This window comes from Nestor notabilis, unplaced genomic scaffold (genome assembly GCF_000696875.1).
Source record: "Nestor notabilis isolate BGI_N333 unplaced genomic scaffold, ASM69687v1 scaffold27852, whole genome shotgun sequence".
Lineage (NCBI taxonomy): Eukaryota > Metazoa > Chordata > Aves > Psittaciformes > Psittacidae > Nestor > Nestor notabilis.
In genome coordinates, this window is record NW_009919157.1 from 1 (window position 1) to 12,197 (window position 12,197).

At 41.9% G+C, this 12,197-nt stretch overlaps 1 protein-coding gene across 1 annotated transcript; it reads left to right on the plus strand.

Annotated features, from left to right (window-relative positions):
* Positions 1-169: 169 nt before the first annotated feature.
* On the plus strand, positions 170-11,862 carry ERLEC1 (endoplasmic reticulum lectin 1; the record flags this gene model as incomplete). Its single annotated transcript, XM_010010114.1, has 10 exons — positions 170-291; positions 1,485-1,565; positions 2,408-2,485; positions 2,624-2,687; positions 4,950-4,990; positions 7,300-7,523; positions 10,048-10,177; positions 10,598-10,759; positions 11,410-11,469; positions 11,738-11,862. Coding segments are annotated over 10 exons (1,087 nt in total), but the record flags the coding sequence as incomplete, so codon positions are not given.
* Positions 11,863-12,197: the final 335 nt, after the last annotated feature.

Consider the following 12,197-nt stretch of genomic DNA (forward strand, 5'->3'; position numbering starts at 1 on the left):
AGGAGGTAAAGGATGGAAGCAAAGGAGAAGGCAAGGAAAGCCTTCAGTCCTGTGGTATGATTAACACCCAGGAAATACCCTGGACCACCTATGAATTAACTGTACTGCTCGTAAATTCAGGAAGATTTCTAACAAGTAGCATTAAAAGAACCCCCTGACTAATCCACAGGTCGGTTGTTTTCTCAGCCTACAACTGGTGTCCTGTACAAAGAGGATAACTACATTATAATGACCACTGTGGACAAAGAGAAGTATAAATGTCTGCTTCCGCTGATAGCAAGTGGCAGTGAGGTAAGTTCAGTCGTGTCTTTACTGGAGTTAGAAACTGCAGGCGAGTCTTTACGGTGTCTTTTCAGTTCCCCCCCTCCCTGCCTCAAATCAAGACTTTTTATTGCATGTAAAGGAGAATCATGTACAGAATGCCTCAGAGCTTCGCAGTTCGTGGTGGATGCCTTCACTTTGTGTTACGTACTAGCTCTGTGCTAAGTGGGGCCAGTCTGAACACTCTTGAAGTCCTTATTCAGCAACAGATGATTGCTGTAATGTTCTGTGTATCGCTAGCATGGGGAAATGCTTGTATTCCATGTCAAACTCCAGGCCAGAAAGCAACTCTAAAGGTTGTTAACACTGCTATCATGGTTACTGCATCTGTAAATACTATCCCAGGAGTGGTTCTACCAACGGTAATTTTTATTCTTCGCCATTGCTTCCTCAGTTGGACATCTGGATGCACAATTTGGGGTTTAAATCAAATTTTAAATAGATATAAATACATTTGTACAGAAAAGGTAGGTTGAGGAGGCCTTTGGTGAGGTTTATCCTTGGTCTTTTATTCCTCCAAAGGTTCAGGGTGTGAGAAGCACCCTGAGAACTTGCACAGATGAGCTGTACTCCTGTGGTAGGACCTCCCATTTTGACACAGCCCTGATCCTGTATGTGACTGACAGCACAGAGGGCTTCAGGCTAGGTGACAAGTCTTTTGTACTGAAGAACTTGGAGTGGAAATCTCTTCAATAGCATGCACATTTACAGAGCAAAAATGATGCAGAAATAAACCTCCACGCTATTACCTCTGCTTTTTTCATCCATTTTTTTTTAATTACATAAAAGCTGTGTGATGTCCCACTTATGCTGCATCAGCATTGACTAACAAATGAGAAGCTGCTTGGTGCTGTTTGCCTGTGCACACCCCACCCTGCCACTGTGGACACAAGCAAGTGGGGAGCTCCTGCTCTTTCACCATTTCTAAGCCACAAAACAATTCTGGTTTGACTACTTCATTTGTGACTTTTACTTGCCCCTTATTCAATGATCTTTTTTTATCCCTAATTACCACACGGCTCCTTCAGGGCAGGAATTAATGAGGGTTTGTACCTTTTAATTTTGCAATCAGATTTTTGGTTTGTTTTTTTACTTTTTCAAATGAATATAAACTAAACAAACTATTGTTAATTTAAATGTAAGGAAATGTACTTCTATTCTAGGAAGAAGAAAAAGACTATAAAGGTCCTACTCCAGGAGAGTTACTGGAACCACTTTTTAAGCAAAGTAGCTGTTCATACAGGGTATGTTACTTCTGTGTTGATAACTCAAATGCTAATCAAAAGTTTACAGTCCATTGCAAGGTTTAGTGTAGTAAACTGATTGGATAAATATGTCTCAGACTTTAGGTACTAATTCAGCACAAAATAAGATCTCTACAACTTTATGACTCTCTAAATATGCTGATAAAATTCTATATAATTGAAGATGTCAGGATTCAAATAAATGGGGTTGATCTAGTAGCGATTTAAAAACATGGGTTTAAAATACTTACTTCCAGGAATCAAGCCGTAATGTGTGACAGCCTAATGAAAAGTGTTATAAGACCAAACCAAACATGCTTCTACATACTCTGGAAGTTTTCTAGTTTTCCATCAACTGTCATCCCAGTTCAAGACTCATGTCTTACGTTAAAGAAGAAGCCTAATATCAAAGCACCATGGTACAGAGCCCAGGAAAGTGGCTGAATATTTACACTTATGCAGCATCCCACTGAAGTCCTTAAAGAAGGGAGTGTGTCAAGTGCAGTTGGTAAACAGCCTGTATCAATGACAGTTGTCAAAACCAGTCTGTGCAGAGTCACTGCAGCTTAGCCCCAGTGGTTTAGGGGAAAGTTGAGCCTTTACCTCTTATTTAACTATTTTCCTTTCATTTACATCTGTGCAAAAGTCAAGGAAAATGCCCGGTGTGTTTATTTGGAACATCAAAATGCTTGGGGAACAATGAGACCATTCACTGTGCTGTTGTTTTGGAGGGTGCCCAAGCCCATCTGCTTGGGCTGCGTTTCCTTGTTGCAAAAGCCAGAATTTTAGGAGAATCTGGAGTGGGGGAGGATGTATCTAAACAACAATCTGTTTATTTTAAGATTGAATCTTACTGGACATATGAGGTCTGCCATGGCAAACACATCCGCCAGTACCATGAGGAGAAGGAAACAGGACAGGTAGGCTTCTGCACATTGAGCAGTCTCAACCCCCTTTTCCACTGGCATGTTCATGCTTAACTCCTCCTGAATTCCTGTACACTTGAAAAAGGATGGAAAATGGTAACTGCGGTCTCTTTTAACTTCTTTTGATTGTAGAAAATAAACATCCAAGAATACTATCTGGGGAATATGATGATGAAGAGCCCATTATCGGAAGCAGGTTGGTCTTGGATTATTTTATTTTGCTTGTGCTAATAAATTGTTGGGTTTTAATTATTACTGCCTGAGGAGTAGGCTGTACAAAACTGATTCCCAGTGCAACAGCATAGAATTTTTTAGATTACTTGTTACAAAATGTACTGTTTTCAGTGAATGCCTTTTAGCACCTCACATTGCATCCATCCTGCCAGTTTTGCCATGCTAATTGATTAGATTGGAACTAGATTATCTTTAAGGTCCCTTCCAACCCTAATCATTGTATGATTCTCTGATTAGATGCACTAATCTGCAATAATTTGTGTCAGGGAAAGAAACCACATAAGAAATGGATAGACCAGACTTTGATAATACAGTCCCTTGCTACTGTTTGGGTGGGGAGAAGTTTCAAGCTGTGAGCAGCGGGCAGTATCTTGGCCCCTGCTTTACAACAGTCTGCAAATGCAAACGCTTACATCCTTTGCAGGTAGATTTGATCTTTGGAGCTGTTTGAGGGTCTTTTGGTGGGGGGGGATCCTGGTGCAGATCTTGAGAAATACTGAAGTGGGATTTTGGTGGGAATTAGGTAGCTGAGCCCCAAACTCAAACTGCAGTTTAGATTAACTAATCTTCTGGGCACTTGCATTTTTTTGCCTGTAAAATACGGTAGATGCTGGAAGTTCTGTGGTTGTATCTGCCAATATCTGCTTTGTGGGTGAGCATTTTGGAAATTATATCAATCCAAAGAGCTCTTAAAAATGCACAGACAAGCATTCATTCATCAGCTGATAGAAAAAACATCATCTAGGTTGGTGGTTTTTAATTCTGGATTAGTATGTAAAAGGTGTCACCACGTTTTTCTCTTCCTACAAGTGATTAACACAAAAGCCTCAGTCTTGGAGGGGATTTAGTGCTTTTAATCCCATTCTTTTGAATTCCTTCAGCCTTCAGTTAGAGATCCTAGTCCTGAAAAGAAACATGGCTTCAGAAACTGCCTTGGTTGGCATTTCTTTACTAGTGAGTTACAGTGCTTGTTTGTGCTGCTGTTAACTCTGTGAAGAGGTGCCTAATTCTCCCTAGGTGCTGGGAGATGCTGGTTAATTTGAATTCCCAATTCTTTTTGTGGGGCTGGTTGCTGAAGTTATGTGTGATAATACTTCAAGTAATCTGAGTCTTTTTGGATGTTGACCCTCTGTGCTTTCTGCTTAGGTGGCAGACTGTTCTTTCTGTGCTTCCTACATAGCAATTCACACTACTTTAAAAGAGTAGATGGTTTCTCAAACCACGGTGAGCTGAATGCACAAGTCTGAGACAGTAAATTTGGATCAGCTAAATGGGTGATGGCAAAGCAGAGAGGCCTTTTTCTCACCTGACTCTGAATGGAGCCCTGAAGCAGTTCGGAAGGCTGAGGGACCTGAGGGGTTTAGTGTGGAGAAGAGAAGGCTCAGGGGGGACCTGATCGCTCTCTGCAACTGCCTGACAGGAGGATGGAGCCAGGAGGGGGCTGGTCTCTGCTCCCAAGGAACAAGGGATGGCACAAGAGAAAACAGCCTCAAGCTGCACCAGTGGGGGTTTAGCTGGAGCTGAGGAACAATTCCTTGCCCAGAGGGTGCTCAGGCATTGGAACAGGCTGCCCAGGGCAGGGCTGGAGTCACCGTCCCTGCAAGTGTTCACAGCCCGTGGAGCCGAGGCCTCAGTGCCAGGGGTTAGTGGTGGCCTTGGCACTGCTGGGAATGGTTGGACTGGATGAGCTGAAAGGTCTTTTCCAGCCTGGTTGATTCTGTGTTCCTCACCTGCGACAGCAACCCCAGCCCCATAAGGATGTTTACTCTCAGGATCATTAGTCTGGCATGCAGTCTGGCCTCACTTCTTCCTAGGAGTGTATCCTCTGAGGCTGGCTAGTGGGTGAGCTGAAGAACTTGCCTGTTTACTGTCCCAGCCTGTAATCCACTCACCTTGAGAAGGGCAGTCAGCTGCCCCTCAAAGAACAGCAGCAGTGACATGTTCTCCTGCCCTCACTGGCCTTCCTTTGGTGCAAGGGCTGGATTTGGCCTCTCCTACAAACTCAGAGTTGTTTTGGGACGATGCTTGTTCCTTTTTTGTTCTGTTTGCACTGGACCCCAGATCACTGTTTATTTCCTTTCTTTCCTCTTTTGCACCTGCAAGTTATGAAATTGACTCTTGGCAGCATATACACAAAGTACTAGCAAATACCCAAAGCATATATGCTTCTCTGTATGTAATTTCATTTTACTTCAAGTTCACCTCATTCTCAATTATTCTCTAGATCAAGAAGAGAAGGAAAATCCCAAAGAGACTGCAAAAGAGGCAAGTGAAGAACATCTATTTTAACTTTTGCCATCAATAGTGGAGACAATTCATATATGATGAGATTCTGGTACCAGTTCCCTGCCAAAATGAGAATCAAAACATGAAACTTTGTTCTTGAGCTACATTCTTCTTACTTTTGATTCTCAGTCCCAGCTCAGGAAGCCTATTTAATCTGGTTAGTCAAACTTCTTGCCCTTCTACTTACTTACTTTAAAGTTATACTAATCTTAAATGAGATGAATTATGTAGTCTTCTACTATGAAGACAATAAACATAACTACAAATTCACACTATGGTCTAGTGACCATTTTCCTGCTGTCTCAGTAATCCCAGTTTGGATCCATTTTGGGCATGGAGAAATGCTTAAAATCCTACAGCACAAAATCCCTAGAAGATATCTTAGCTGACTTGACCCGTCCCATAAAACTTTGTGTTTCCCTCTTCCATTAGAGAACTTTGCTGTTTCTGTAGGCCCCAAAACTCAATTCTGAGTTACTAACTTGACAGCAAAACAATGGAAGTAGCTGCAGCACGTTGGCGTTTGGAATTTGCAATAGCAGATCTGACCTGTGGGCAGACAGACACCTACCTTATTGCCAGTTATCCTTCATTTTAAATCTCAAATCAATTTTGTGTCTGTGTGTTCCTTGCAATGCTGATTTACATAGCACAGAGTGGTGGTTCTGCAGAGGATCTCGGAAGGTACACTTGCCAGATAAGAGTTTTGGAGGGAGTTGGGGGAGCAGACCCAAGTCAGAATGTGACCCATTCTAATGGCAGTGGCAGTTAATGCCTCTTGGAAATTCAAACTAAGTTCCTTGCAATGTAAATTATTTTGTATTTTAGAGGAAATTGTCTTTTGTTGACTTTTTTTTGACAGTTTTTCTGGTATCCATACACTGTCTTGGTTTCAGTCCATAAAGAATTTAGACATAATTTGCATGAAATCTCTGGTCATGAAAGGGAAGGAACACATAAACCGTAACATAGCTGGGCGGTGCTTCAAGCAACTGCCACAACGAAGAGGTTTAGCTGAAGTCCTACTGTGTGCCTTTCATTTGTGGGCAAACCACAGGTGTCTGCATTTAGATTTCTTGAAGTTGCCTTCAGTGAAATGTGTAGGCATAATTTTTCAATTTTGAAAGAAAAACCAGTTGTTTCATTGAGAAAGGCATAAAGGGAAGGCACTGGTACCCTTTTTATCAGCTCTTTTGTACACAAACAGAATGTATCTTCATTTCCCACCTTTGAATATTGAAGTATAGAGTTAAGCGATTGGAAGCCAAGAAGTGCCCACCCAGTTAAGCTGCTGCCATGTTCATTCTTTAAGCTCATGAATGTCTCATTGCTTCATTCACGGTGGGTCAGTTTCAGGAGAGAGGCAGTAGCCTGTGACAGGGTAGCATGGTTTGAGAACCAAAATAAGTGAGATACAGAAAGTTCTCAGGTCCCCAGGTTAGTGTCCTGGCCACAGAAGGCACCACCACCTTTTAGCAAAGGTGATCTGTTGTACACTGCAAACCTTTACTAGCTCAAGCAACACATGTGGAAAAAGGTCTAGTCTGTGGGTTCCAGCATGGCTTTTGCACAAGCAGAACTTTTGGTACCCAGGAACTTCAGCTGCTTCCAAGACTGGAGCCCAGAGAGGGATTTTTACCAGTTTGGGGAATTGATTTCTTAAAGTGGAAGCTGGATGAAACATAGGAAGAGCCAAGTCTGAAGAGAGCTTACTTAATCCCACTTCTGTACACACTTTAACCTTGTATTTATCATTAGCTTTGTTAGCCACAGTAACAGCTGGTGTGGGATACTCCAAATAAGGAACAGCCCAGGCTGGGAATGCCAAGAGGTGTAGTGCAGGCATCACTTTGCAGGGGTGTTTTAGAGTCTTCAAGCCCTGGCACTGAGGTGAAGGTAACGGGCCTGGCCAGACCTGAGCTGAGTCTGGCAGAGCTACTCTCATCCCCCTGTCTCCTGGACCGCAGGGTGAACACAGCTTGCTTGGTGCTCTTCCAAAACACTGCACCCAGCTGGCAAGCTCACTTAGAACTGAAACATCAGGCAGCCCATGCAGAGAAACCACCTGCTTTTGTAGTCAAAGCTCATGTGTAGCTCAGTGGAGTTGTGCAGGGTATGGAGTTAATAAACCAGAGCATGTTTGCATGTTGCAGAAACACCAAGTGACTACACAGGGACTGGTTTCAATGCTGTAATGCTCACTCTGCACAGTGTAATCAGATCTTTTGTTTCAGAAGAGTCAAAGGAGCTTTATTCATCCTCTTGACTTTCTACTTTCTTTCACCTAGATACCTACCAAAAATATAGAAGGGCAGATGACCCCATACTACCCTGTGGAAATGGGAAATGGCACACCTTGTAGCTTGAGGCAGAACCTACCCAGGTCAAGTACAGTGATGTACATCTGTCACCCAGAAGCTAAACATGAGATCCTTTCAGTAGCAGAAGTTACCACCTGTGAATATGAAGTGGTTATATTGACACCTCTGCTCTGCAGCCATCCTAAATACAGGTACAGTACTCAAACTTGGCTCAAATCACTTCAAACTGTCATCAGTTGCCACACATGTATGTGCTTCTGTAAGCCACACACCCAGCTGTGGTTTCTGGTACAGACCTGTGACACTTGTATATACTTTGGCAAGTGCAGTTTTGCCAAGTCTTAAGTTTTCAGGTTAAATTGCACAGTCTTTGCATTTTGTAAATCTCTAGTGATTGAGAAGCAGATGGGATATAACTATTTCTAACAGGTAAGTTCCTAGCCCTCTCACTCTGGAGAAACACAAACTAGGGCATTAAGGCTGCAGGCAGATTAACAACACCCTGTCTCCTTATAGCTCGTAATTTCAAGGTCTGGGGGATCATCTTCATGGGATTCAAGGACTGCAGACTTCATATGTATGTTGTATGTGTGCATAGACTTCAATTTCTGTCATTTCAGAAAACAAAAGTATGGTCTTCAGGCATAACCTTGATGCTATTTTAGTTTAGTCCCAATATAAGGAGCTCCCATCTGCCTCTGTCCTGCTTTACTGCCTTCAGCTGTATAAGTCATTTTCATATGAAACATTCACACTTTCAGTGTTTCTTTCCAAAATTAATCTTAGGATTTCCCCTTCTGCCCCCAAATCGTGGCATGCACCTATGGATTACATTTAGTCTCAGTCATACAGCTTGTTGACCTTTCAAGAGGTGTAAACAAAATTGCAAAGTGAATCTGACATACAAATGAAGGGGGAACTAGTGGCAGGAGTTCTGAATCTCCCACATACACGGATGTCAGAACAAGTGAAGATTTAATCACTGCTCTGAAATAGGCAAGAGAGTCTAAAGAACAAAATCCTCAGTCGTGTGTTTAATAAACACTTGCTAGTTGGAGTAAATAAGTTATGCTATTAAATATTTAGTATCAGTTGTACATTCTCTCATGAAGATGGGCATGGCAACGCTATGTTATCTGCTGTGCTTCTCTCTTACACTGTTATCTGTTTACTATATGAGTCTTAAGCCACTGTAATATCAGTAGAAAACTAGAAAGTGCAGAGGCAAGTTGTTCTATTGTTTGATAAGGACAAATCTTGAGCTGCTCCCTCCTCCCAAAGGGCAGGCAGGGAAAGCTTCCTGGCCACTACCAGGAAATGCTTAAAATAAACATAAAGGTCTTTGTTATCGCACTTACATCATCTCAGTTAAATAAAGACGGGTGGAGATGGCAGGCTGAAAGTGCTGCTCAGCTGAGGAAGCAACAAACCAACTTCATTTTAAATTAAGAGCACTTTTCCTGTCATGTGTCCCTCAAACAGCACTGAGCAGTACTTCAGCCACCAGTGCTCTTCCCGTTCTCTTACCCAACAATGCACTTGCATTAACTGAGCAGAAGTGTTTCCATTAGTTCTTCTCTGGGTACAGTCTGAAGGGTTTTAAAACTGGTGGGAACTGGGGACAGGGAAGGAGACAGTGTAATATTTGTAATGTATTTGTCTGCTCTGACTATTAGTGCTGTTTAAATAAAATCCAGATAAACCCAGGCTCCTTTGGTAGAGGGCCTGTTTAACCTAGAATGCAGATATAATTTGTGAACTGTTTTAAGGTTCTTTTAACTATAGTGGTGATTATTATACAACTAGTGCTGTGTATTACAGCCTTTTCCTAGGAGGACATCACCAAAGGCCACCTTGCTCCTGAAGCAGTATCTGCATGTTTGGTTTATAAATAAGCTTTCTCTAAAAAGGACCTTTTCAAGGAGAGGAGCAGGGAAAGCTGCACAAATGCTTCGTTTCAGTATGATTCTTATTGTGATGTTCACTTCACTTTACTATTTCCTATTAAGGCTTATTTGGTGCTTTAACGAGGCCTTTATTTGTGTAAACTAAGGAGAAAGCTGTGTGGACTCTGCTTCATCTCTTTACTTTTTCTTTCCTGAAATAAGCTGCTTTTTGCAGACATAGAACCCCAGACTGGTTTGTGTTGGAGGGACCTTAAAGCTCCTCCAGCTCCAACCCCTGCAACGGGCAGGGACACCTTCCACTAGAGCAGGTTACCCCAAGCCCCTGTGTCCAACCTGGCCTTGAACACTGCCAGGGATGGGGCATGAAGAGAGTGGTAAAGGAATAATGGGTATATGTGCACTATGAAAAGCCACATGTCAGGCAATACAAGAATGTATGATTTTAATGATACAGGAACTGCATCTATCAAGTTTAACCTTTCCTGTTTCCTGGCTTCTGAGAGTTTTATATGACCTCGACACTACATTCATAGTTCATGTATAGTGCAGTTTTCCTTTTAATATGCAGCTTTTCCTTTTGATGAAGAGGGGCTTGATCACATTTCCAGTCATCTGACAGCATTAAGAGTGAGACTGCACTGGGTGAAAAGCATATTTACATCAGTTGTAAGAACAGTGTAGCTTTGGCTGAGATGGTGCAAGTACAAGAAGGAAAATACACACCTCAGCCAGAAACTTAGAGTAATAGTAAAAGTGTGTCTTGTCTTCAAGGCATGGTAAGTGATGTGTGGTTCACTTGTTTGGACAGGTTCAGGGCCTCTCCTGTGAATGACATCTTCTGCCAGTCTCTGCCAGGATCCCCACTTAAGCCCCATAATCTGGAACAGCTGGAGAAACAGCAAGAGATGATGAAGATGCCTTTTAGAAGGGTTAAGGAGGTAGGATTTGTTTTGTTTTAAATAGAAAAAAACCCCTTATTTTCCATGCTGTAACACTTTCACTTCCATGGAGTAAATTCTCTTCCCAAGCTTTGTAAGACCACATCATGCTTCTAGATGGTCTCCAAGCTTGTTGAAGTCATCTGTAACTTCCCTTGTTTGGAATGAAAACAAAACAAGAAAGTTTGGGCTACTGATTTTGTAGCCTTTGTAGCCTATGGTTTACAATTGTCTGAAGTTTTTGACTTTGGCTCTTTTTTTCTCAGCTACGCTAAAGACAGTGGAAATAATGACAAAATTCTTTCATACTTGTTCCCACAGCCACCTCACTCAGTATTAAGTAACTTCACTTAATTCATATGACTTTGCAAGTGCCTTATGAAATCTAAATGGGTGTATTTGTGTAAAATTCCATTTCAGGAAGAAATGCAGTCAACAAAAGAAGAGAAATTTTCTTCCATTCACAAGCCTGTTGCTGTTGGAAGCCATCAGCTATTAACCGTGGGAACAACCCACATCTCCAAACTGACTGATGACCAACTTATAAAGGAATTTCTTAGTGGTTCCTACTGCTTCCATGGGGTGAGGAATAAAGCTACATAAAATCAAGTAGCTACTCCTTCATTGTATGACTGGTTTATGTGTTTAATTTCTCCATGACGTATGATAGCTTCATTCTGATACACCTAATACTTGCCTCTCCCTGCACTGATAGAGGGAAGGCTTATATGCCAGGAAGGTTTCTTTAACCTTTCTGTTGAAATTCAGTTTATTTGAGCAGCCAGTGAAATGAAAGTAGATCCTGAGAATTGCTCAGTGCTGATTTGGTTGATGAGAAGGAAAGAACTCAGATAGATAAAACTTACTGAGAGAACAGCCAGCAGAGCAAAGGCATCTAAAGTTGTGCCTGTCTTTGAAAGAGGGAAGTATTTCTTTAAAGGATAAACAGGGAGTATACACTAGTTTAAGGAATTTAGTCCTACATGGCTCTTCCAAGCTTAAACTTGGCTTAAACTCACTTATTCCATCCCTTCCCTGTATCAGTCTGATAAGAGATTCACTCTCAGTGCCAACCATGAATCAGCACATCTAACTAACAGGTATGGAAGTTGACAGCTAAAATCAACAGTGGTTTAGGGTCTGAAGGGAAGTGGACAGGGCTCTTTTAGGGCATTTTGTCTGGTTTGTGGGTTTCTGCTTTGTTTTAACACTGAGATGATCCCTCTCCCCAGGGTGTCGGTTGGTGGAAGTACGAATTCTGCTACGGCAAATACGTTCACCAGTACCATGAGGTATGTTTAAATAGTTTCATGTTCTGCCCCTGGGTGTCTGTGGGGGAATAAGGGGTTAGAGAATGTGCATAGTCTGAAAAAAACAGCTTCCTGTTCTGGGCTGATTTAAGTTGGATTTCAGGAAATAAATCCTCTGTGTGCAGCCTGAGTTCGTGCAGGGGGATGTAGGTACCATGTCACGTAGAGCTGACATTCTACACATCATTTACAGTGTGCTCGCTGCTACATGTTTAATACAAGGTATAATTATCAGCTTCCCCTTTTGTAGGACAAGGAGACTGGCAAGACTTCTGTGGTGGTGGGTACGTGGAACAAGGAGGAACACATTGAATGGGCCAGGAAGAACGCTGCTAGAACATATCATCTCTGGGAAGATGGCACGCAGACGGTTCGGTATGGGTACATCACCTTCATCACTGCCCTCATGCTTGCCATAGAGAGCAATAACCATCAGGGCCACTTCTGCAGTGTGTGAATGTTCAGTTTACAAATAGATACAGCTGTCAGGAGCAGTGTATGTAGATACTTGGTTTATTATTATTTCCCCCTCATGAACATGCAACACCAGAAAAGGTAATTCAAGACTTGGGAGATTTTTCTCTGTGTCATATCTCTGAATAGGTATTTGCTTCTGCAGTCACTGAAATACAGTGTTACTTCTTTGGTTTGTATATTAGGGTTAAATAGAATTATTATATATATATATTAAATAGAATTATAATATATAT